General features: G+C 59.0%; 4 protein-coding genes across 5 annotated transcripts in view; 1 reads left to right on the top strand and 3 right to left on the bottom strand.

Moving 5' to 3' along the window:
* Espn (espin) overlaps positions 1-9,228 on the top strand; it is a 30,438-nt gene extending 21,210 nt beyond the window's left edge. The window contains exons 8-14 of the mRNA XM_090335945.1: positions 495-656; positions 747-951; positions 2,648-2,674; positions 3,719-3,864; positions 3,983-4,246; positions 7,006-7,609; positions 7,715-9,228. Of these exons, the coding sequence (XP_090192071.1) occupies positions 495-656; positions 747-951; positions 2,648-2,674; positions 3,719-3,864; positions 3,983-4,246; positions 7,006-7,609; positions 7,715-8,883 (2,577 nt within the window). The 3' untranslated portion in view covers positions 8,884-9,228. The remainder of the gene's footprint in view (positions 1-494; positions 657-746; positions 952-2,647; positions 2,675-3,718; positions 3,865-3,982; positions 4,247-7,005; positions 7,610-7,714) is intronic.
* Positions 9,229-13,141: 3,913 nt separating this feature from the next.
* LOC150062582 (tumor necrosis factor receptor superfamily member 25-like) lies at positions 13,142-16,206 on the bottom strand. The gene is made up of 5 exons (XM_090335943.1): positions 15,367-16,206; positions 15,180-15,287; positions 14,751-14,788; positions 14,181-14,364; positions 13,142-13,692 (listed from the first exon to the last, which is right to left on the bottom strand). The coding sequence occupies exons 1-5, from the start codon at positions 15,494-15,496 to the stop codon at positions 13,337-13,339; spliced, it is 816 nt and encodes a 271-aa protein (XP_090192069.1). The 5' UTR covers positions 15,497-16,206; the 3' UTR covers positions 13,142-13,336.
* A 309-nt stretch (positions 16,207-16,515) lies between these two features.
* On the bottom strand, positions 16,516-18,200 carry Tnfrsf25 (TNF receptor superfamily member 25). The gene is made up of 5 exons (XM_090335944.1): positions 18,122-18,200; positions 17,530-17,650; positions 17,201-17,335; positions 16,686-16,853; positions 16,516-16,598 (listed from the first exon to the last, which is right to left on the bottom strand). Exons 1-5 carry the CDS (start codon positions 18,158-18,160, stop codon positions 16,516-16,518), a joined length of 546 nt encoding a protein of 181 aa, XP_090192070.1. The 5' UTR covers positions 18,161-18,200.
* A 647-nt stretch (positions 18,201-18,847) lies between these two features.
* Plekhg5 (pleckstrin homology and RhoGEF domain containing G5) overlaps positions 18,848-23,756 on the bottom strand; it is a 39,898-nt gene continuing 34,989 nt past the window's right edge. For both annotated transcript variants that reach the window (XM_090335941.1, XM_090335942.1), the window contains exons 12-22: positions 23,612-23,662; positions 23,370-23,519; positions 23,090-23,200; positions 22,756-22,905; positions 22,538-22,675; positions 22,299-22,418; positions 21,466-21,598; positions 21,263-21,378; positions 20,974-21,167; positions 19,533-20,315; positions 18,848-19,291 (exon numbers count right to left, since the gene is read on the bottom strand). In XM_090335941.1, coding sequence (XP_090192067.1) covers positions 19,282-19,291; positions 19,533-20,315; positions 20,974-21,167; positions 21,263-21,378; positions 21,466-21,598; positions 22,299-22,418; positions 22,538-22,675; positions 22,756-22,905; positions 23,090-23,200; positions 23,370-23,519; positions 23,612-23,662 — 1,956 coding nt within the window. In that variant the 3' untranslated portion in view covers positions 18,848-19,281. The remainder of the gene's footprint in view (positions 19,292-19,532; positions 20,316-20,973; positions 21,168-21,262; positions 21,379-21,465; positions 21,599-22,298; positions 22,419-22,537; positions 22,676-22,755; positions 22,906-23,089; positions 23,201-23,369; positions 23,520-23,611; positions 23,663-23,756) is intronic.

Below are 23,756 nucleotides of genomic sequence, written 5' to 3'. Positions count from 1 at the left end.
GCGGGTGTCGGGTCCGGGCCGCCCCCCGCGCCAGGTGCACAGCGGGGGGCCGCCGGCACAGTCGCAGGTAGGAGCAACGCCGGGCCTGGGCAGAGCCGGAGCCTAGCAGGGCCAGGCCCTCGACGGGGCGCCCCTCGGGCCGAGCCCCCTGGAGGGACGCGCGCGCCTCCCGCATCCCGCACGGGGAACAGCGCGGCGGCGCGGGCCCGAGGACCCGCCGAAGTGGGAGCCGCCCCGGCGTCCGGCTCCCCCTGGGGTGCGGAGTGGCTACCCCGCCCCCTCGGTCCGCCCCTTCTGGCCTCCGTGGGGCCTCGGTGCCCTTGGCCGGCGCCCAGAGCCCCTCCCCGCGGCGCCGGCCGCGCCTGGCCCTCCACGGGGCCCCCCAGGCCCTCACCCCACCCCGCCCTGCACATAGTGCGGCCTCGCGTCGCAGCGGGCCGCGCGGCTCGACGGCCGGGAGGGGCCGGAGCCCACGGGTGGCCGTCTTCCCGCAGCTGAGCTCCGGCGATCGCCACGACGGGCTGCGGAGGCAGGACTCCGGCCGCCAGCCCCACGCCTTCAGCAAGCAGCCCAGCACCGGGGACTCCCACCGCCCGCGGGGCCGCGGCCCCGGGGAGCCGCCGGACGCGCGCCGGGGCATGGCGCACAGTGAGGAGGTGCGTGCGCGCCCGCCGGCCCCCGCCGGCCGCCCGGGGCCCCGGCCCGCGGCCCGCGCCTCACCGGCCGGCCCCTCCGCCCCCCCGCAGGCCGCGCCGCTCCCCGGGAGCTACGTGCAGAACGGCTGTGCCGCCGCGGACCCCAAGGCGTCCTGGGAGCTGCCCCCGCCGCCGCCGCCGCCGCCGCCCCTGCCCGAGGCCGGGGGCGCGCCGCCGCCGCCCGCCCCGCCTCTGCCCCCGGAGGGCGCGGGCCCGGGCAGCGGCGGGCCGCGCCGCTCCTCCGCGTCCACCGGCAGTGAGTAGGGGCGGGATGCGGGTGGGGCGGCGCCCGCTGAGAAGTGGGAGGGAAGCCCAGACACCGCCCCCTCCCCAGCTCTGAGTGCTCCCCCTTCCTCCCTCCTCCGGGCCCTCCCTGCCTGCCCCTACCCCGCCGGCCCCTAAGGCATGGCCCCTGCCAGGGCAGGACCGGCCTGCGCGGCCCTGGGCAAGTCCACTCCCCTCTTTGGGTTGGAGAAGGTCCCAGCTCCAGTGGCTGGGGGCCCCGGGGAAGCGCTGAGGGGAACCAAATTCTAGAAGAGCCTTCCTGCCCTCCTCTGTGCTCCGCTCCTCTCCCTCTCCTGGCTTCTTCTGCTGTTCCTCCGAGCTCGCAGACAGGAGCCCTTCCCAGATAGGGTCACCAGCCCCGGCCAGCCAGAGCCTTGCTAGAGGACAGGCCAGGAAGCCATTGGCCCTTCCCTCAGAGCCCCCCCCTGGCCTCTCCACAGCGCTCTGGGGATCTGTTTTGGGAGGACACACTATTACAGAGCTACACTTTGATCCTGGGTTTTTATATTTTACATTAAAAAAAATTTTTTTTTGGCCTAGTACTCTACTACTTGAGCCACAGCACCACTTCTGGCTTTTTAAATTTTTTTTTATCATATATATATATATATATATATATATATATATATTTTTTTTTTTTTTTTTTTTTTTTTTTGCCAGTCCTGGGCCTTGTACTCGGGGCCCGAGCACTGTCCTTGGGCTTTCTCAAGGCTACCATTTGAGCCACAGCACCACTTCCAGCTTGTTTCTCTGTATGTGGTACCAAGGAATTGAACCTGGGTCTTCATGCATGCTAGGCAAACACTCTATCACTAGGCCAAACTCTCAGCCCCCTACTTCTGGATTTTTTTTAAATGTTTTACTGTGGAATTGAATTCAGGGCTTCATGCATGCTAGGCCAGCATTCTGCCACTAAGCCACACTCCCAGCCCCTGGGTTTTTATTTTATTTATTGATTGATTTTGCCAGTTAGTAGATCATAGCCTGGGTGCTATGATCTAATGGGAGTCTCAGGATTTTCCTGCCTACACTGGTGGTGATCCTCACACCCATCCCAGCATCCTGAATAGAGAGCGTTACAGGCATGGACCACTGGAGCCCCATCTGGATTTTGTTTGAAAGAGTTCCTCTTCTTTGGGCCCTGGACAGCACCACTGTGTCTATCCCAGCCCACAGAGGTGCCTTGCTCACCAGTCACTCCATGTAGGGCCATGCTCAGAACCTCCATGCCAAGCTTTGCCTGTCTGGCTAGGAAAGTGGTCCCTGTGGAGCCAGAGCTCAGGCTAGCATACCCAGAACCAGTCGAGCCGCCAGCCTGCCCCTAGCTCTTAAAGTCAGCTTTCTCTTCTGTTTAACTTACAGCAGGGCCCAAGCTAGGAAAAGAAGATAAAACAGACTCTGGGCTGCCCCCCCCCCACCAGCCCTTCCCAGAAGAGACTGGGCTGAGTATCCTAGTAGCCCACATGCCGAGATGCCCCCATGCAGCCCTCAGGGAGCCTGATGGACCACCCTTGTGGGGCGCTAGAGTGGGCAGAGCCAGGGTCACAAGGACAAGACTGCTCCTCCTCTATTCTCCCCCCTCCTCCCCTCCCTCGCTGTCCCTGTCTCACCCCAGCCCCCTCTCCCTCTTATAACTTTACTGTCACTTCTCTCCTCTCGGTTCCTAGAAGTAAGAGTCCTGAGGAACAGGAAGAGTGAGTAGCTCGCCAAGGCTCCCGGCTGAGGCTAAGGCGCTGGGTGCGGGAGAAGGCTTGCCCAGGGCAATCAGCAGAGGGGGCCAGGGACTCGAGGAAAGGGAAGGCCGGGGCCAGCAGCCGAGGGGACCAAATGCTACCCAGCAGTCCTTGCCCTCCACTTCTGTCCCTTACCCTACCACACCCACATCCGTGCCCCTAAGCACTCTTGTGCTTGGCTGATGATTTTGCCACACGGTTGCCCCTCTTCTTTCTGTGGTGTGGTCTGGATCTCCAGCCCTGATATCCAAGAGCTTCTGGCCTATGTGGTCCTTTTCCTCCAGACCTGACCCCTTCCTCAGGGTTCCAAAGTCAGCCCTCCCCATTCACCTCTGCCCGCCAGCCTTGTGGGGGAAATGCAAATTCTGCCCAGCTATTTGCATGCGCACCTGCCTGACCTTCCTTCCTGTGTGCTGTCCTCCCAAGTCCTCAGTAAGCTCCTCCTTCCCAGGTCCCTCAGAGCTGAGCAGTGCTTTGCCATAAGTGTGCTCCCGCTTGCAATCAGTGTGCCTGCTCGTCTGTCTGTGGGAGTGGGGGGCGGGATCCAAATGGGTGCCAGGGTCCTGCATCTATGACCGTGGAGGATACCCTGTGTTCAGTCCAAGGGTCACTGGGCATTGCTGAGTTAGGGAGAGAGGCAGAGGAAGACTCCACCCTGGTGGGGCTGGGCCAGGGAACCAGGGACAAAGGTCGAGTGCCTGGCCTCAGGTAGTGTTTTGGAGCCAGCAGTCAGTGGCTGGGCGGAGACCTATGCTGGAGTCTCCGAGGCTGGCCCCAGAGCCATCATGAACTCCCAAAGGCCTCCAGGCCGGGTCTATACACCCAGTGAGTAAGAGAGGAAGGGGCTGCCATGGATGGGGGTTGGGGGACCCTGGAAAGCCACCCCAGGTACCCAGAGGGCTCTACTTATCCTGGCTTAGAGAGGGGATTTGGAGAAGGGGGTGCCAAGGAGTGGGGGGGTGGCAATGCCATCCTGCCCCCAACCAGTGTCTCTTCCCTGGGCAGGCACCAAGTCTTTCAACATGATGTCGCCCACTGGTGACAACTCAGAGCTGCTGGCTGAGATCAAGGCAGGCAAGAGTCTAAAGCCGACGCCGCAGAGCAAGGGACTCACCACAGTGTTCTCTGGCAGTGGGCAACCAGCCCCCCAGGTAGGTGCCAGGACAGCAGGCCCCACCCCAGCCTGCCTTGCCTGCCCTGTGCTCAGCACCCCATCCCATCCCGCCTCACCTGCCCTGTGCTCAGCTCTGCTGCTTTGCACTCCCGCAGCCTGACTCACCACAGCTGCCGGTATCTCCCACGCCATCTCGGCCCCGGAGCCCCACCCCACCACTTGCGGGGTCCCAGCCAGTGCTCAATGGCAGTTTGGTGCCGGCACCTCCCACCACACCTGCTCCGGGTGTGCAACTCGACGTGGAGGCGTTAATCCCTACGCACGACGAGCAGGGTCGGCCCATCCCGGAGTGGAAGCGCCAGGTGATGGTTCGAAAGCTGCAGCTAAAGATGCAGGAAGAAGAGGAGCAGAGGCGGAAGGTGGGTGACTGCTGGACTTCCCAGAAAGCCCCTGGGTCTGCATTGAGCCAAAAGCCCACTCACTCCCTGAGAGGCTCAGCCTCTTCTGGCCCTTCTCCCTCCAACAAGGCCCACTGCCTTTGGAGGACAGTTGGGGTTGCTGGGTCCCCTTCTGGGGACTGCTCACAACAGCCTGCTCTTCCAAGGGAGACATTCATGTTTACCAAACTTGAATGTGCCTTCAAATCACCTGGGACCTTGTTAAAATGCCTATTCTGAGCCAGGCACCTGTAATCCTAGCTCCTTATGTGGCTGAGATCTGCAAATACAGGTTTGAATCCAGTCTGGGTATGTCTCAAATGGTAGAATACCAAGCTGAAGCAAAAAAAAGCTAAGGGAGAGTACTCAGGCCCTGAGTTTAAGCCCTGTACCGTACACCAGCACAAAAAGATTAAAAAAAAAACAACAAACTATTCTGATGTATGACCCAGAATGGAGTAGGGCAGATTCCTGGTTCCAAGCAAGTTCCCAGGCAGGGCTGACTATGAGAGTGGTTGTCCAGAGTGATCTCAGCCAGACTGACCTGGGCTCTGTGGGTGCTAAGCCTTGTCCAGCCTCAGTTTCCACATCTGTGAGATGAGTTGGTCAACACTAGTTCACGGCTACACATTTTTCCAATTAGTATTCCTCAGGCACCACAAACACACACCGTGCATACACACCACATGCACACACCACGTGCACACAGGTTGTGTTTGTTCATTGTTTTCATAGTGAATATATCAAGGCCTGTTATCAAGTAGCTGTGGAGGGGAGGGAGGTGGTATTTCAACAAAGAGGAAGAATAGGGAGAGATGGGGGTGATGATGGGAGAGGCAAATAATGGTGCTTTGTTGCCCATACTGGGTGCCATGACCAGAAACACAGAGGTACAGGGCCTCTGGAGTGGCTGACCTCTTTGGGCTGGAGAATATGGTAAGATAAGAAGTAGTAATATCTAGTTGGGAACTGGTGGCTCGCACCTGTAATCGAGCTACACGGGAGGCTGAAATCTGAGGAATGTGGTTCAAAGCCAGCCCAGGCAGAAATGTCCAAGAGATTCTTGTCTCCAGTTAAGCACCAAAAAGCCAGAAGTGGAGCTGTGGCTCAACTGGTAGAGCACCAGCCTTAAGTGAAAAAACTAAGGGACGGCACCCAGGCCCTGAGTTCAAGCCCCAGAACTGACAAAAAATAAACAAATAATGTGTAAGCTGAGACTTGGAAGGGGAGCAGGAGCTGGCTGGAGTGAAGAGGAGGCTGTAGAGATGGAGTGGTCTGGAATGGGGATATATGTGGCTCTGGGATCCTGATGTGGGGGATTGAGCTGGAGAGCTCAGTGGCAGTCAGGTCAGCAAAGCTTGACCATCTGCCTAGACAAAAATGGGTGTTTTTCTGGTATGTGGGGAACCCAGGACAGTTCAGAGGGGACATGATGTCTCTATACTTGTTTGGAGAGAACAGAATGCAGTGCTCTCAGGAGTGTGCAATGCCTGGCCCTTGGGCCATACAAGACCTTCAGAATCATCCAGTACTGGATGGTACAGACACATATACTTCTCCTCAGCTGTCCACAGCAGCCTGTAGTGATAATCATGTATGGCCTGCAAATTATGTTATAAATATCCAAATGAAGCTAGAGGATGGTGGCTCACACCTGTAATCCTAACTACTCAGGAGACTGGGATCTGAGGATCAGGGTTCAAAGACAGCCATGGCAGGAAAGTCCATAAGTCTTTTATCTCCATTTAACCAACAAAAAAGCCAGAAGTTAGAACTGTGGCTCAAGTGGTAGAGCACCAGCCTTGAGCAAAAAAGCTCAAGGACAGCATCCATGTTTGTGCTAAATTCAAGCCCTCGGACTGCCCCACACATACCAATAAATACATAGAGGGCTGGGGATGTGGCTTAATGACAGTGGTAAAGTGCCAGCCTAGCATGCATGAAGCCCTGGGTTTCACTCCTCAGTACCAGAAGTAGAGCTGTACCTCAAGTGGCAGAGTACTAGACTTGAGCCAAAGAAGCTCAGGACTGGGCCTGCCAGCTCATGCCTGTAATCCTAGCTACTCAGGAGGCTGGGATCTGAGGATCATGGTTCAAAGCCAGCCCAGGCACTAATGAACTTGAAACTCTAATCTCCAATTAATCATTAGAAAAACAACAACAACAACAGAAGAGGTGCTGTGGCTCCTGGGGGAAGGGTGGTAGCCTTGAGATGAAGAGCTCAGGGACAGTGCTCAGGCCGAGTTCAGGCCCTGTGTTCAAGCCCCAGCACTGGCAAAACCTAAAAAAAAGAAAGAAAGGAAGGAAGGAAGAAAGAAAAAGTGGCTTAGCCTTTCACCCACGTAGGTAAAACATTGACCACAGAGTCAAGAGGCGCTGGAGCCACGGGGAGTTGGAGGTGGCCTGAGCTATGTCCTGGGGTTCCGGTCGGAGAGGGCTCCGTGTCCGTCGGCGGCCTCCACGCCTTTCGCATGTTCCCGGGGTGGTGTAATGAGCCGGGGAGCCAGGCCCAGAGCCCCTCCGCGGCCCCTGCCCTGCCTGCCTCGGCCGCCGCGCCCAGCGACCCGCGGTGCCCCCTACCCGCGACGCAAGTGAGCCCTGCCCAGAGCCGAAGCCCGCCGCCGGCCCACCAGCCCGCTGAGCCATTACACCACCCGGGACATGCAAAAGGAGCCCCGCTGCGGCGGGAGCGGGACCAGAAGGAGACGCGCCCCCTCCCCTCTCTTGTCTCCCCGCCATAGCTGACAGCCGCCAGCGCGTGCTGCTACCCGCCAGAGGGCTGGAGGTACTCCCACGAGTACAACGCCATCCTCGGGCCCTTCGGCGAGCTCATGACCGAGGCCGACGTCCTCCGCATCGAGCAGCAGATCGAGAACCTTCAGGTGCTGCACAAGGCGCAGAGGCTGGAGGCGCGCCTGGAGCAGCTGGAGCAGGAGCTGGAGCAGCTGCTCCCCATCTCGGCCGCCCTGGCCGCCCCGCGCTTCACGGTCGACCCGCGCCGCATGCACGGCCGCGCCGCCAGCCTGCCCGCCTGGTGCAGCAAGATCTCCGCGCTGCTCAGGAGCATGGCCACGCTGCTGGCCACGCTGGGCGGCCAGCCCGCCCACCTGGCCGAGCTGCTGGCCGCCGACACCGGCCAGCCGCTGCCGCCGCTGCCCGACGCCCCCTCGAGGCCGGGGCCGCTGTGCCTGGGCCGCTCGCACGCGCTCAGCTGGTGCCGCGAGGCCGTGGCGCGCGAGATCCTCGAGTGCGGCGTCTCCGTGCGCCGCCTCCGGGCCGCCTACGAGCAGGGCGCCCAGGGCGCCACGTCCGGGTCCACGTCGACGCCCACGCCCACGTGTACGTCCACATCCGCGCCCACGTGCGCATCCACGCCTGCGTCCATCTCCGTGTCTGCGCCCCCGTGCGCGCACGGCCTGCAGCACGCGCTCCAGCCCACGCCCGGGGCTCCGGACCGGGAGCCCATTCTGGAAGAGGACTACGTGGCCGCCAGCTCTGCGGAGCCAAACGCCGCCAACGGCCTGATGGGCGCGGGGGAGCCCCCGAGCACCCCCGATTCTGCCGTGTCGCCAGGTGGCCAGGAGGCGCTGCCGGAGCCCGAGCTGGAGCCTCTGGCGAAGCCGCCGCTCTCCACCGAGCTTCCCGGCGTCCAGGACTACATCAACATGCGCAAGGAGCGCATCGTCTACCTCTTCTTGGAGCACTGGCGCAAGTGGACCTTCCGCGGCCCTGGGTGCGAAGCCAAGGCGCGCCTGCACAGACTGCTGCCGCGCGCGGTGGCCGCCGGCGCAGACCCGGGCCCCCCGGCCCCCCCGGCCCGCGCCTCCGCGGACGGCGGCCCCGACGGGCGCCTCCTGCACCTGCTGAAGCAGCGGCAGGCGGTGGGCAGGCTGCTGGGCCGCTGGCGGAGTCTGCTGCGGCAGGCGCCCGCCCGCCAGCCGCCGCGCCCGGGGCACGGCGTGTACTGGCCCCAGCACTTCCTGCCGCCCCTCGACGGGGGCCAGCCGCGGCGCTACGACAGCCTCACGCTGGACCTCTTCATGCTCGGCTACTTCCAGCTGCTGGAGATGGGCCTGAGCCGCGAGGAGCGCGAGTTCCGCCACCTGCTGTGCTACGAGGTGTTCGACCGGCTGGGCAGCCACCCGTGGGAGCGCATCCGCCTCTTCCACCGCGCGGTGCTCGAGGACGTGGAGGCCGGCCGGCGCGGCTGGAAGGACGGCTTCGAGGACCTCAGCCGAAGGTTTTTCGGAGACAGCCCGGAGGCCGAGCCGGGCCCCAGGGAAGAAGGGGCGGAGGAGGAGGAGCGGGAGGAGAAGCAGGAGCAGGAGGAGAAGCAGGAGCAGGAGGACAAGCAGGAGCGGGAGGACAAGCAGGAGGAGGAAGAGAAGGAGCCAGAGGAAGAGGCCACCCCCTCTCAGATGGAGGACCAGCCAGAGACGCAGCCCCCGCCCGCCGCCCCGCCGCCCACCCCCGGGCCGCCCCGCGGCGAAGCCCCCGCAGAAGCCCCCCTGGAACTGGTGTCTGAGATGGGCGAGTTCAGCAATGAGGACATCTGCCGCTATATCGACCGCAGCTTCTCCTTCTGGAAGGAGAAGGAGGCCGAGATGTTTGACAGCTGAGCAGTAAACTCAGTACTTAAGTCTCAGGAGTCCCAGCCTAGGTCCCATGCCTATCCGATACCTCCCAGAGGCGAGAATCGGGCAGGAAGAACCTAGAGCCTGCAAAGAGCTGCGTGCCCGGGGCTGGATGTCCGAGCCTTTGAAGCCCCCAGAGCCTAGCTACGGCGTCTTACCCAGGATAGGCACAGCACACGGCAAGACAGGTGTTTCCCGTGGCCCATGGCTTTCCTAGGAAGGCGGCAGCAGATGAGGGACAGTGGATCTCCCTTGGGGGGCAGTGTGGCTCCTGTTTTTTTTTTTTTTTAATTTATTAACATTAACAGCCACATCTTTGGCCCATCTGTGCAGTGCTCGGTGTGATGTGCAGTGTGTACAGACCCTTTATCCTCTGTATCATCCAGGGAGGAATAAAGCACTTTGTCCTGGGCTGTGTGTTGTATGTCCCCTACTGCCCACCCAGTGTCATCACACGTGCCCTCTTGTAAGTCACTCACAGAGAAGGCCAGGTGCCAGAGCCTCTGAGTCTGGTTAGGCTTGGGGTGGGGGAGAAGTCTGCATCTGTCCGGATGGGTGATGGGACTGGAGCCATTCACCTGTCCTGTAGAAAGCCAACTTGGGACCTCTGGGGCCCAGCTACCATATTCTCCGTCCCTTTTTCTACCTTCTGTGCTCAGCTCTGAACTTTCTAGCATTGCTCTTAGGCCCCCAGCCTGAGTCACTTAAGAGAGCAGAGGCCCCCTTCAAGTGGCTGTGACCAGGCACCTTCACCCTTTAACTCTTCAGAAGGGCATCCAAAGCGCCCTAGCCAGGCACACCAGCACATCTATAAGCACGCAGGTACAAAGCCTACTTAAGCAGAAAGTCTGTGAGATTCTTACCAATTAACCAGCAAAACACCAGAAGTGGAGCTGTGACCCAAGTGGTAGAGCACCAGCCTTGAATGAAAAAGCTAGGGGCTACCCAAGTCCCATGTTCAAGCCCCAGGACACACACACACACACACACACACACACGTTGTCTCTACCTGTAACCACATCTGTGTTCTGTTATCCTGGAATCCTCCAGGCTCTCCAGTGTTATTAGGTATTAGGTTGTACTCTCTGTCCCCACACTGGCTAGCCCATACTTGTTCTAAGCTTCATGGTTCTGTTTCAGGAGGAGGAAGAAGAGGCCCGGCTGGCTAGCCTGCCTGCCTGGAGACGAGATCTCCTTCGGAAGAAGCTGGAAGAGGAGAGGTGAGCTGGTTGGGAAGTCAGGACAAGACTGGATTGGCAGGGTGTCTGGACTCTTCTTGAGGTGTGAGCACTAATGTTGTCTCTTTCCTCTTCCAGGGAGCAGAAGCGGTAAGTGTGGGGCTGCCACCCCTTCTCCATCTAGTATCAGAAGCTTGACCTATGGTACCCTTTCATCCAGCCTAATCTTGGGGATAACTTGTCAATCATTTCATACCTTGAAGCATGACCTCTCTGCTCCCAGTGATGTCAGATTCCCTCACTCTGTCTCCAAAGTCTAGCTATTGTGCTTTTCCTTTCAAAATGACTCACTCTCTACCTATTCTGTCCTTTCCACCCAGCAGTGAATCCAATAACCAAGATCAATCATTTTGATCACCTGTCACCCTAAACTTAGTTTCTGCACTCAGTAATCTATCCTAATGCTGTCCAATAAAAATAAGATGTAAGCTTCATAAACATATTTAGATCCTAGTAGTCACATTTAAGAAAATAAAAGTAGAAACTGCTGCCGGTGGCTCACACCTGTAATTCTACTACTCAGGAGACTGAGATCTAAGGATCACAGTTCAGAGCCAATCCTGGCACAAAAGTCCATGAGATTCTTATCTCCAATTAACCACCAGAAAACAGTGGTTCTGTGGTTCAATGCAGAGCAATCACATTGAGCTGAAGAGCTCAGGGACAGCACCCAGGTGCAGAGTTCAAGTCCCATAACCAACCACAAAAAAAAAGGAAATATAGAGGTGAACCTAATACTTTTGATCCAATATGACAACACTATTTTAACATACAACCAATATAAAATTATTTAAAAAAAATTTTTTGGTCAGTCATGGCACTTGAACTCTAAGCCTGGGCCTGATCATGTTAGCTCAAGGCTAGCACTTTACCACTTGAGCCCCAGTGCTAAAATATCTTTTTAAAAAAGATCCGGGTTCGGGCCGTGGTTTGGCCTAGTGGTAGAGTGCTTGCCTAGCATGCACAAAGACCCAGGTTTGATTCCTCGGTACCACATACATAGAAAAAAGCTGAGTGGTGCTGTGGCTCAAATAGTAGAGCTCTAGCCTTGAGAAAAGTCCACGGACAGTGCTCAGTTCCTGAGTTCAAGCCCCACAACTGGCAAAAAAGATCTGGGTTCTAGCTGGGTGCTGGTGGCTCAGGCCTGTAATCCTAACTACTCAGGACTTCGTAGGCTGAGATCTGATGACTGAGGTTTGAAGCCAGACCAGGCAGAAAATTCTGTAAGAGTCTTATCTACAACAAAAAGCCTTAAGTGGAGGTGTGGCTCAGCTGTCAGAGAAACGCTTTAAGTGATAAACCTAAGGGACAAAGGCCAGACCCTGAGTTAAAGCCCCGTACTGGGGAGGGGGCAAGACTAACACCTTTGTCTTCAAACAAATACTGTGTATTGAACCACTTAGATTACATCCCAAATTGGACCAGCCAAATTTCAATTGTTCCACTACCACATTTTGTGGCAGCTCTCTCATCAGAGCAGATGTACCCAGAATTGACTCCATGAGCTCACCCTTCCCCACACTGCAACGTGTAACAACCCAGCATTTCTGTTTCCAGTAACACCCCAAGTGCACAATAACCCAACCTCAGCCTCAGGCCCAGCCAGTTCCTCCTTGTGACCCAGTAACCCCGATCTACCACTAGGCACCTTCTGTTTCCAGCATCCTAATTCTGTCTTCAAGCTCCCTTCTTCTGTCGCCTGGCCCAACCCAGTGGTCTGGCCCAGGCTTTACTGGGTTCTATCCCCATCCCATCCACAGAAAAGAGGAGGAGAGACAGAAGCAGGAGGAGATGAAGAGGGAGAAAGAACAGTCGGAGAAGCTGCGGACCTTGGGCTACGATGAAACCAAACTAGCGCCCTGGCAGCGACAGGTCATCTTGAAGAAGGGGGACACTCCTAAGTCATAGTGGGAAAAGACGTCCCGGCCTCCTGCCCGTAGCCTGAGCTCAGAGTGGGGGTCCCCCAACCCCTGCTTCCACCTGCGCGGGCGGTCTAGAAGGGCTGGGAGCCGTGCTGTCCCTCCCCTTCTGCGCAGGATCCCCCTCTGACCCCCACACCCCGGCCCCCCTGCACCCCCAGCCCCGCCACCGCTGGAGCGCAGGCGCGCGCTGCAGCCATCACCGCCGCCACCACCGCAGTCGCCCAGAAAAAGTGCCCAAGCTGCTGACGCAAAAAGATGCTGCCTGCCTATTTGCATGCCGACCTCACACACGCGCACACACACATACACACGCACACACATGCACACACGCACACATACACACGCACACACACACGCGCACACATGCACACACGCACACATGCACACACGTGCGCACACGCACACATGCACACACGCACACACACGCGTGTTCATTGAATGGCAGTGTGCAGAACGCTCTCCCCAGGCCTGCGGGCGGTGCAGCCCCCTCCCCCGCACCCCGCAATGATGGGCGCTGCTGGATCCTGGGCGGAGGCGAGCCCCGAGCTCGGGGAAGGGGTTTTCCTCCCGACCCAGATCTCGCCCGGCCTGGGTCAGCCGCTTTCCTCTTCCCCGCCCCGCAGAGGGTTTCCTCTCAAGTCATTTGTTTACCAGAAACGGAGAAGCCGGCTGTGGAAGGGGCGGAGCCACCGCCCCGGGCCCCGCCCTCACCCCTCCCCCGGTTAGCCCAGCCTGGACCCTCGCTCCCCATTCCAAGGCCCTGATGGAGTGAGTGGAGGCCGGGGGTGGGGTGGGCTTCACCTGTGGCTCCAACTGCTCCCTGACCCCATCCCCGTCGCCCTCCTCTTCCCCCCATTAAAGCTCTCTGCCGTCTGCGGCCCGTGTTCACTCACTGGGCGCCACCGCGACTCTCTCCAGGTTGGGGTGCGCGGAGGGGGAAGTGTGGGGGGGCCCCGGTGTCCACCGTGAGTCCTAGCCCCCAAGGTGGCAGGACCCCCGACCCTGGGAAACGAAGCTCGAGTCGCTTACAACCTCCCTCCCAGCCTCCACGAAAAACCAAATGCTGCTTTTTTCCCCCAGAGATTTAATACCAAGGCCTCTGCCCAACTTAGGCCGGGAACAGATGCGAAACCACTGGGTCCCTCCTGGTATTTCTTCATGCTTTTCGCCTTAACAGGTGAACGGGGTGAGACAGGCCGGCGCTGCTACGCAGGGTCGGGCCAGGGGCTTAGTAAGTGACATAATATGTCTACACGCTTAAGTAACAGTACTTAGGGCTCACACAAGGTCACCAGGGCGTCGCCCCGGCGGGTCGCAGCCCCGCTGCAGGCGGGCGCGCAGGTCCTCCGCGCAGCCGCCCAGCCCCATGCGCTCCAGGGCCGCGTAGATGGCGCCCAGCACCGCGGGCTGCTGCTGGCGCCAGCGCTTGAGCATCTCGTACTGCTGGTCTCGGAACCGGCATATCTCCACTTCCACAGCCTCGATCTCCGCCTCGCGCAGCCCCAGCGTGCGCACGAACTCCTTCCAGCGCCGCGCTGGGACCGCGTCCACCACGTCGTACAGCTGGGGCCCGGGCTGCAGCAAGGCGGCGGGCGAGCCTGCAGGGGGCGCTGGCTCCGGCGCTGGAGGAGGGCCTGTGGGCGGGGCCAGAGCGAGACCCAATGGGAAGTCAAGCTACCGCAGGGGGCGGAGCCAGGGAGGGCGGGCTCTCTGTAACCCCAGCTAGTACTTAGGAGACTGAAACTTGAGGCTCCTGGGTCTAAGCCAGTGGGCAGAAAAGATCACCAGTTAGCCAACAGAAGGCTGTAAATGGAATGGTGGCTCAAGTGGTAGACACTAGCCTTAGCTTTGCTAAGGAAGAACACAAGGCTCTGAGTTCAAGCCCCAGTTCTCCCAAGCAAATACACACACACACACACACACACACACACACACGCGAAAAATACATACTTCCGTACCTACATACAATACACACATACATAAATGCCTTCTGGACCCTCAGGACAACGTATAGACACCACTCAATCATTGAGGGGGGAAATGATATAATCAAGTTATAAAACCATGTCACCTTGGACTTAACAGGATGGGGTCAGGGCCTCAGGCCACCAAAATCTCTTACCAAGAGCTCTGCTGGGCAGGTGGTCCCAGGGATGTGGCACCCGCCAGCAAGAAGCATCCTGGGTCTGGGGGGAGCCAGGGATGCAGCAGCTGTTTCCTACTAGCTGGTCAGCACAGGCCTTCCTACTGTCCCCAGGGGACACCAGGAGGGTGCAGGCACTATCCAAGTGTGAGCGATGGGTGTCCTGGAAGCCAAGAGAGGCCCTAGGTCAGCCCCGGGTTCTGAGAAAGGCCTCCCTTTGCTGAAGTCTGTGGCCAAGAGTGGACATCCCCGAGTCAGGCAGCAGAAATGCTGCCTCCCCCAGTAGCCCTTGCTCTCTCTTGCTGCCCAGTAGAAGAGCCATGATTGTCTCTGCCTAGAATTCTGCTCGGCTCTCCTACCCCTGAGGAACATTTTTTCCCTCTTGCATGTTAGTGAGCTCCTCGGACCCCAGCAGACAGAGCAACTGAAGGGTGGCCTCCTCCACTAGTAGCTCTTCACACATTTGTCCATTAAGTCTAACTGCTGTGCCAAGCAAGTCGTTCTAGCCCCAGAAAGCAGCTTCTTCCCATTAAGTTCTGAGATCCTTACCTGTGGTAGGGCCAGGGTCTCAGTCCCAGCTGGGTCTGCTGACAGAGACAAAGAAGTTCTGGTTAGAGCTTACTCAGGCAAGAAGATCCCTCCACCTCGCCGGGCGTGGTGACTCACGCCTGTCATCCTAGCTACTCAGGAGGCTGAGATCTGAGGATCAAGGTTCAAAGCCAGCCTGGGCACAAAAGGACCTGAGACTCTTATCTCCAATTAACCTCTAGAAAACGGGAATTGGGGCTTGGCTCAAAGGTAGGGCGGTAGCCTTGAGCTGAAGAGCTCAGGGACAGCACCCAGGCAGAGATCAAGCCCCATAACCCACAAAAAAAAAAAAAAAAATCCCTCCTCCTGAGCTCTAGTGCAGCTCCTCCTCTTGGCTTCTTCTGACTCAGATTCTGAAGTATCTACCTGATCCCAGGCTTCGGGACTTACCAGACACCACAGGCTTAGGAGGCTGGCAGAAGTGGTACCTGTAGAGCAGGATGGCTCCAAGCAGGAGGGGAAGCACCAGGCCAGCCACAAGCACCTGAATCCAGAGCACTGAAAGAGCAGCTGGTGGGTACTGGGCGGTGGCACCCCCACCAGCTCTCTCCTTGGGAATCCCCAGCACACCACCTACTCTGCCTCCAACCACAGACAGTAGCACAGGGCTCAGGACAGCTCCTGAAGAGGTTCCTGTAAGAGGGGTTAGGGACTGAGGTGGGAGGCACACACAAGAACGCCTCAAGAGTGTCTGATGGTTTCTCCATTCCACAGGCCCTTTCTTTCCTCTCTCCCGTAAGCCTCACTCTAATAATGTCCCCAAAGTATTGTATCTCTGACAACTTGCACTGTTGACTGAGCTTCTTGACTGAGTTCCGTGAGAGAAAGGATTCTTGCCTCTTTAGGTATTTTTTTGAGGGGAGGGGTACTGAGATTTGAACTCAGGTCCCTGTGCTGCTGGCCTTATGCTCTGACATAGGAGCTGTGTTCTCAGCTCCTATCTTCCTCTTTGGTTCCCTTTGTAGCCCCACCACTTATAATGGTGTCTAGAAAGACACATAGGCACTAGGAATTTGGTCTAGAGGTAGAGTGCTTGCCTAGCATACACAAAGCCTTGGGTTTGATTCCTCGGTACCACATATAGAGAAGAAGCCAGCAGTGGTGCTGTAGCTCAAGTGGTAGAATGCTGGCCTTCAGAAAGTTCAAGGACAGTGCCCAGGCCCTGAGTTCAAGCCCCAGGACTGGAAAAAAAAAGGGGGGGGGTAGAGCATTCTACCATGAAAAAGCCAAGGGAGAGCATAAGGCACTGAGTACAAGCCCCAGTATACAACATACAACACACACACACACACACACGCACGCACGCACGCACGCACGCACACGGCATGGATGGGCACAAGAGTAAGGTGTTTTCCCCTTATCAGGAAGGACCTACTGCCCCTCCAAAAAATGTTTGGACAGAGATCAGAGATTATTTCACTGAGCTTGCCCAACAATTTGAAGCTTAGCCTCCATTCTGAAGCTCTATCAGTGTGACTGCCTAAATGAATGACAAATCCACTCTGAACGCTCAGCTGGAAGGGTCACGAAGGGAAGCAATGGCAGAACATGAAGATACATCCCCTTATTTACCTGATAGAGCACAGCCAAGTTTCCCTTCACCTACTTGTTCACCTAAAGTGGGACACACCCACCAAGCTCCTTCCTCCTTATCCCCAAATCAGAAGTAGCTCCCCCAACCCCCACCCCTATCCTCTCTGCCTTTGGACCCAGAAGAGCCAGGAAGTTACGTGGGGCAGGACATGCAGCCACCATCATGTTCATAGAAGCCAGGCAGACAGGGGCCACATTCAGTGTCTCTGCTAGAACCTGCAGAACAAGATATGGCAGGAGTCATGATGGGACATGGGGACTAGGAGGAGGGGGTGAGGGGATAGCCCAGGATGGAGTACTTACAGGGCAGCTGTGAGTGGCGGTGCAAGGCCTCACAGTCTGTGCATGGGAGGCAGTGGAAGGGTGAACTTTCCCTGCAGGGCTTGGCTAAGCAGTCCACGAACCAGCCTGGCTCGCAGCCACACTGGGTGTCTGCCACTGTGGAGCAGTTCTTCAGGGCTACCTGGGAGGCTGGTGGGGTGCAGAGATAGTTAGGGCTGGAGACCCCTGTACAGAGCCAGGGCCAGCGCCGCCCTCAGAGGATGGACAGACAGGCAAGGACTGGCCCCAAAAGGAGGAGAAGCAAGCAACTCCCAGCAGACCAGAGGCCAGCCAAGGTTTGTGCAAACCGGAAGGTCACCAGAAAGAAAAAGGAGCACAGGCTCCCTGAGGCAGGATAAGGGCAGAGAAACTGGGGTGGGTGGGTAACAGGACCCCTATATCCAAAGCTTGGGCCCAATGCCAGCCATGTGGCCAGAAACGCCCTGGGCATGTCCTGCCTTCACCAGAACCCTACTGAACTCTGGGTAGCACCTCACCCTCCTCATCGCAGGACCGGCAGCGGGTACATCTAGTCTTAGAGTGATTATCCCTGGCCAAGAAGGTACCCTGGGGGCACGGGAGGCAGATGGAGTCCCCACAGAGCTCTGTGCAGGAGGTCTTCATGTAGTGTCCTGTGGAACACAGAGGTAGAAGAGGCTTACCCAGAGCCCTGAACCATCCCCACCTTTCCCTCCCTCCCTGCCTATCTCTGGCTCTCTACTTTCCTCCCACCTCACCTGGAACCCCAATTTCTCCCCACTCTTCCCTCCAATCTGCCTGACCCTTACCTTCCCCCAGCCTGCCACCCCACCCCACAGCCACTTACCCACCGGACAGCCCCTGCAACACAGTGAGTTATACCTCATCTGCAGGCCACTGGCACAGTCACACCTAGGCCCAAGGGTGCCGGCCAGGCCCTGGGCACCCCGCAGCAGGAGCAGGACAGCCTAGGGGACAGGTGATGCTGACCCCAGGTGGCTGGCCCATGCAGCGGCCTCTCCTTACCCAGCTTCCTCCTTGGCAGAGGCCCCACAGAGCAATCCACTTCTCAGGCTCAAAGGCAGCAGGGTTGCCATGTGTGTGAGTGTGGGGGGGGCTTCCTTCCCCAAGATAGGGAGGGGCAGAAGAGGGGCCTGTCAGCCCCTCACACACGTCTCTCACAGCAGGGCCAGAAATGTACTCCCCCCACACCTGTGCTTTCTGTGAGGTAGTCCCCCTACCCCCAACTCCTCTGATCCTGAGTAGTTTCCTCTCGACGGAAGGGCGCTGCCGCCAGAGCTCAAACTAGGTCAGGGAGGGGGGTGGCACAGTGCGGCCCTATCACAGTCACAATTGCCTGTTGCCTGTGGGCCCCTTCCCTAGGCAAGCGCTCAGCTCCTGGGCTTGGGAGGTCCCCCTGTCCCCTCATCCCCACTCACCACAGCCCCTGCCACACAGCCCCAGGGCCGCGGCTCCATAGCCTTCTGAGCAGGCCTGTGCCTGGTCCTGGGGCCTGGGGCTTCCCCCCGGCAGCCCTTGCCCTCGGCGCCTAGCCAGGGCCTCAGGGCCCGCCTTCTAGAAGAGCCCGCCTGTGGGGGGGGGCAGCCAGGGCGGGGCCCACCTTCTCTGGAAGCCAGGCAGGATGTGCAGGACACACCCCCACAGCCAGATGGAAACCCTGATTTCGGCTCCTGCCCGGTGGCCCTGGCACACTTGTACCCATGCAGTGATGAAAGACAGGGCTATAGCCCCAGCCCACTCCCTGAGTCTACCCCAGAGCTAGAACCCACACTTAGAGGAGGCACAGCCAGGGCAAATGACTCTTCTCTGGGCCTCAGTGCCCAGCTGCTGTGAAAGGGGTGGGACTGAAAGTACCTGGGAGGACCCAGATGAGAGAACCACCCAGTCACCAGTGGCCTCTGGGGAGCCATGATATGTCATAAGCTCAGGGGTGGAGCAGAGGCAGAGCCGAGAGGCACTGAGTGAAGGCTCTAATGGCTGGGGAGGGAGTGGGTATAGTCTTGAGTGTTGGCCTTGAGACGCGCTCCCCCCCCCACAGTTAGTGCATGACTGCTTTCTACAGTCTCACGTGGGTCCTCACAGCAGCTGGAAGCACAGAGGCATGTCCGGGAGCCCAGTGACTCTGAGCAGGGATGGGGGTGGGGTTAGAAGCACAGGACTCTTTCCAAGGGTGCAGATAACACAACTTTATAAAAGAATCAAAGCTCAATAAATACACAGCTTTACACAGAGCCCAGCCCAAGACTGGTGGGGGTAAGGGGTCTGGGGAGGAGGGCTCCTCCATCTGAGGCCAAAGTGACCATGGTAGGGGGAAGGGCAGCTTGGAGCCTGCCCAACGGATTAGAACCGGCAGCTTCAGGAGTAGGGTACAAGAGACTGCCTGGGCGATTGAAGGGGTGCATTGAGCCCTTCTCTGCTCCATCGAGTCTGGCAAAGTGCAGATGGGCCCTGCGGTGGTAGGCAGGCATTGTGCCTGACACTCCAGCTCACGCAGACTCGATACAGCAGGTGCCTGGCCTCTCAGGAGGCATGCTTTCTGCTGCCCCTTGGTCAGTGGCACCCGTGGAGTCTCCGCTGATCAAACCTCCCTGCAAGGGTGAGGAAAGACAGACCTTCACTGGCTGATGCCATTCACCAGTTCTGACTACCCTCTCCCTCCACCGTGATCCCCAAACCCCTTCCCTGCTGCCGCCCACAGACACCTGAGCAAGACACCCGGGAAAGGTCTAAGGCCCTCTCTCCTACCCCATGTCCAAATCCCAACTCTTCCAGACGTGAGCATGTGGTCAAGCCCATCCCCACCGCAGGGTTCTGTGCCAGGGAACTCACGAGGCAGTGAGCGTAGAGTTCAGCAGCAGGGTAGTCCTGATTCGGTAGAGCTGGGCCAGGGTCAGCTTCCTGTGTTGGGCAGAGATCCCTGGAGGGGTCTCAGGCTGACCCCGGGGAGAAGCCCCGGAAGACGGCTCCCTGCTTTTCCTCCGAGCAGGGCCTATGGGCTCCTCAGAAAGGCAGCTCACTCTGCCCTCGCGGCTCGACAACTCAGAGCCGTGGCCCGGACTAGGTGCCCTGGGACAATCCCAGCCAGGTCCAGGCTCCTGAGGAGAACCCTGAGTCCTAACCTGAGGGGCTGCAGTGGCCAGGCAGAGTTCTGACAAGCTGCGGCTGGGAGCTGAGGGCACTCCACAGAGGGCGGCGGCCCCTGGCAGCAGCTGGAGGAGGCTGGCCTCTGATTTGGACTTGAGCAGGTGGGGCAGGTGAGGCAGCAGCTGGACAGGAGTGCGGCGGCGGAGGCGAGGTGAAGGCGGGGGTGAGGATGTTTGTGATGACTCTAGGGTCCGGGACACTGGCTCCACCACAGGGGCTGGAGCCACAAAGTCTTGTAGAGAGGTGGGGGATAGAGTGCCATAGGCGGAATCCATAGAGCAGGAGCGGCCGTCCACAGGGCCCAGGGGCAACAGCTCGCAGGTGGGTGTGATGGATGAGGCCGTGGTGCTCAGAGAGGTCTCGTCTGACTGGGAGCTGAAGGGGGCGCCATCAAAATCCGGGGAGGACAATGTCTCACCAGACTCCACCACAACCATAGCCAGGGTCTCTGTGGACCCGTCCGAGGCACTGTAGGGCCAGGAGGAGAGTCAGCCCAGCCAGAGGAAGCTTAGGAGGCCCAGAGCAGCCCCCTGCACTGGGAGATGCAGAGAGGTTTACAGCCTCTGCCCTCCCAGGACCTCAAGGCTCAGAGATCTTCCAGTCCCTGAGCAAAAATGTCAGTTGTAGAACCCACATATCTCTTTGCAGAGCCAGGTAAAGATGGCTCTCATGCATAATCCTAGCTATTCAGGAGGCTGAGATCTGAAGATCATTGTTCAAAACCAGCCTAGACAGAAAAGTCCCTGAGACTTTTACCTCCAAATAACCAGCAAACAGCCCGAAGTGGAGCTATGTCAAGTGGTAGAGCACTAGCCTTAAGAAAAAAATCTCAGTGATAAGGCCCAGGCCCTGAGTTCAAATACCAGTTTCCACACAAAAACAAAACAAAACAAAAACACAAATATTAACTCTTTCCTGGCTTAAGAATCCTTAAAACTACAGGGCTCTAGGAGTGGACACTCCAGGCAAAAACTGTCCTCTCTGCCAGGACTTGGCGCTTTAGTGAGAGGCTGAGCTTACCCCACCACTCCACCCGTTTGTGACATGAGGGTCTACAGACAGAGGAAGGGGACATGGCTGGGCCTGGTCCTCTTGGGACTGGCTAGCTGGTCCTGAGCAAACATACCACTGCTGGGAGTTGAGGCTGTTGCTGCTCTTGCGCAAGATGGTGGGGGAGCTGGCCGCCGAGGCGCTGCTCTCCTCGCCTTCCATCTCGTCCTCCTCGTCCTCCTCCTCCTGCTCATCCTCCTCCTCTTCCAGGTTCTGCAAGTGCTCCTGACTACCAGGGCGCTCCTGTGCTCGCAGCTGCTGTAGCTGGTTCTGGGGGCGGGGGCGGGGGGGGGGGATGGTGTCAATGGCCTGTCTCAACAGCCCCCAGGCCTGCCCCATCCACCCCTGGATCACTCTGCTCTCACCTGGGCATTGTAAATGGCATCCACCCAGCTGCGACACAAGGCCTGGCCACTGGCCTGGAATGTGTACGCCCCTACAGCACTGTGGAACTCGTTCAGGTAGATGAGGAGGAAGGAGCCTGATGAGGGAAGGCCCATCTTAGTATAAGCCACAACCAAAGCCCCTGCTCAGCACTGTGCCTGCCAAGGCCGTCAGGGGTCCTCACCCGGGTCCCGAAGCTCCCGGCAGACAATCTTGTCCACCAGCAGCGGTGGCCTGATGACCTTGGTCCTCTCTGCCTTCTTCACGGACCTCGTCACCAGGAGCAGATCGGTGAACAGGAAGCAGTACACATCCATCTGGGGTGAAGGAGCAGGGAGGCCATAGGGCTCAGGGCCCGAGTCCCAGGCTCACTCATAGGGAACACACTTACCAAACACCTCCCTTCCCTCCCCTTGAGCCTGTGAATAAAGTTAAAAGGATGACTTTTTTCCCCACTGAGATGCACATTCAGGATCTCAACCAGTTTATATTAAAAAGAAGAAAAGAGGGGCCAGGAGTTTGGCCTAGTGGTTGAGTGCTTGCCTAGCATGCACAAAGACCCAGGTTCGATTCCTCGGTACCACATACATAGAAAAAAGCTAGAAGTGGTGCTGAGGCTCAAGTGGTAGAGCTCTAGCCTTGAAAAAGTCCAAGGACAGTGCTCAGGCCCAGAGCTCAAGCCCCAGACTGGCAAAAAAAAAATCTGTCACAATGTGCGTGCTCTTGGCAGCCAAGTGCCTGAAGGATTGACAGCACAGTAAGCAAAGTTCTGGGAAGCTCTTGACCAGTACAGAATGTACTTCTCCCTGCCACTCTCACCTGTGTGTGACACGACCCTGGTGCTACTTTTGTATGCTGCAGGCAAGTCCTTAGGTCCCTACTTAACTGACTAGGCAGGCAAGAACCAGCCAGCCGCTGTGGCCCAGCCAGGAGGTGCCCAGGCAGGGTGGTGCAGGGCAGGGTGGGCAACTGTGGTGAGGGCAGGGGCCCTGGGCACAAGAAGGCCCCTAGAGTCACCTTGCTATCCTTTCCCTCCTTCATCCTCAGGCTCCCCTCCAGCAGCAGCTGCCGAGTCTCCTCTGGGGAGGCGCCAGGGATCGGCACAGTCAGGTCCAGGTGCAGAAATTCTTTCAAGAGCTGGGGATGGGGGTGTGCACGCAGGGGAGGTCAGCGCCATCTCCACTTCCGCTGAGACCCCAGGCGAGACCCAGCCTCCCGCCTGTCCATCGGGACCGGCTCCCTCGACACCAGCCTACTTTGTCCACTTCGTCGTTGGTCCCTTCCACCACCTCGTAGGCGTCGATCCGGCTCAGGACGGCGGCCAGCCGCTGTCGCTCCTGCCGCTGCCGCATGCACGTGTTCACGTGGTGGATGAAGCTTTCCACGGAGCTGATCTGGGGGCGGGGACAGGGCGGCGCTTAGGACCCGGCGGGATGGAGAGCCGTGGGGGGGCGGGGCCCTCCGCTCGCGTTACCATGGTGAGGACGGCCTCCTTCGCGGGCGCCTCGTCGGTCTTCCTCAGCACGGACTTGAGCAGCAGCGGGTATTTGGTGAGCCGCTGGTGAGGTTTGGCCAACATGTCGCTCAGCTTCAGCCTCTGGCACTGCTGGTGCTTCTCCGCCCACTGGAGCACGGGGGCGTGGCTCTGGTGAGGCCACGCCCACCAGGCAGAGCTCGGGTCCGGAGCCACGCCCACCAGACCGCTCCCAAGGCCACGCCCACCCGGCGACCCCCGGCCGGCGCGCCCGGGGCCACCCCACCTCCAGGGCGACCTGGCACCCCTCCCCAGGCGCCCCGGCCGCCCTCACCGTCACGTAGGCGCGGAACAGGTCGTTGTCGCGCAGCAGGCCGCGCATGTACTCCATGCAGCCTTCCTCCTCCATGCAATATCGGATGTAGGGCTTGAACAGGGAGCCGAACTGACCCAGGGCAGAACCACCAGCGCCGGTTACCGCGTGGGCCTCCAGGCCGGCCCGGCCCAAGCCAGGCGCTCCCCCCCGCCCCGCCTGAGGCCCCCCGGGGGTCCCGATTCCAGGCGAGTAAGCTGGGCCCCAGCGGGAGGGAGCCCCACGGCCCGCCCGCCCGTACCGTCTTGAAGCCTCTGAGGAAGTCCCCGGGCTGCAGCGGCGCCCGCGTGCGCCGCGCCTTCGCCAGCACCGGCGCCATCACGCCACTCCACAGCCCGCGGTGCAGCCGCGCGATCGCGGGGATGTTGCTGAACAGGCGCTCGGGGTCCACCTGGGCGGGGCGGGACAAGCAGTCGGCCCCGCCCCGGCCCCGCCCCGCCCCGCCTTCCGAGCACCTCCCCGCCGCCGCCCGGCCCGCCGCACCTCACACAGTAGCCCCGATTCCTGCAGGTTGAGGAGGCAGCACAGAAACAGCTGTGAGGACAAGAGACGCGGCCGCTGAAGGGTGGCTGTCTGGGCGGGACTCAGCCTCCCCCTCCCCGCCCCTTCCCGGGAGGCCCTGAAAGCA

Source organism: Megascapheus bottae, chromosome 6, assembly GCF_031878675.1.
Source record: "Megascapheus bottae isolate mThoBot1 chromosome 6, mThoBot2.hap1, whole genome shotgun sequence".
Lineage (NCBI taxonomy): Eukaryota > Metazoa > Chordata > Mammalia > Rodentia > Geomyidae > Megascapheus > Megascapheus bottae.
The sequence above is the reverse complement of the archived record's forward strand: the minus strand, read 5'-3'. Positions and strand labels throughout refer to the sequence as shown.

Excerpts from the sequence above, each read along its gene's own strand:
- Tnfrsf25 (XM_090335944.1), bottom strand. The coding sequence starts at position 18,160 with ATGGAGCCGCGGCCCTGGGGCTGTGTGGCAGGGGCTGTG. Across the intron at positions 17,336-17,529 it reads TTGCAGGGGCTGTCCGGTGG|GACACTACATGAAGACCTCC; the intron begins GTAAGTGGCTGT and ends TGTGTTCCACAG. Across the intron at positions 16,599-16,685 it reads CCGCCACTCACAGCTGCCCT|GTTCTAGCAGAGACACTGAA; the intron begins GTAAGTACTCCA and ends CTTGTTCTGCAG.
- LOC150062582 (XM_090335943.1), bottom strand. The coding sequence starts at position 15,496 with ATGGAGAAACCATCAGACACTCTTGAGGCGTTCTTGTGTGTGCCTCCC. Across the intron at positions 14,789-15,179 it reads TCCTAAGCCTGTGGTGTCTG|CAGACCCAGCTGGGACTGAG; the intron begins GTAAGTCCCGAA and ends TGTCTCTGTCAG. Across the intron at positions 14,365-14,750 it reads AGACCCTGGCCCTACCACAG|GACACCCATCGCTCACACTT; the intron begins GTAAGGATCTCA and ends CTTGGCTTCCAG.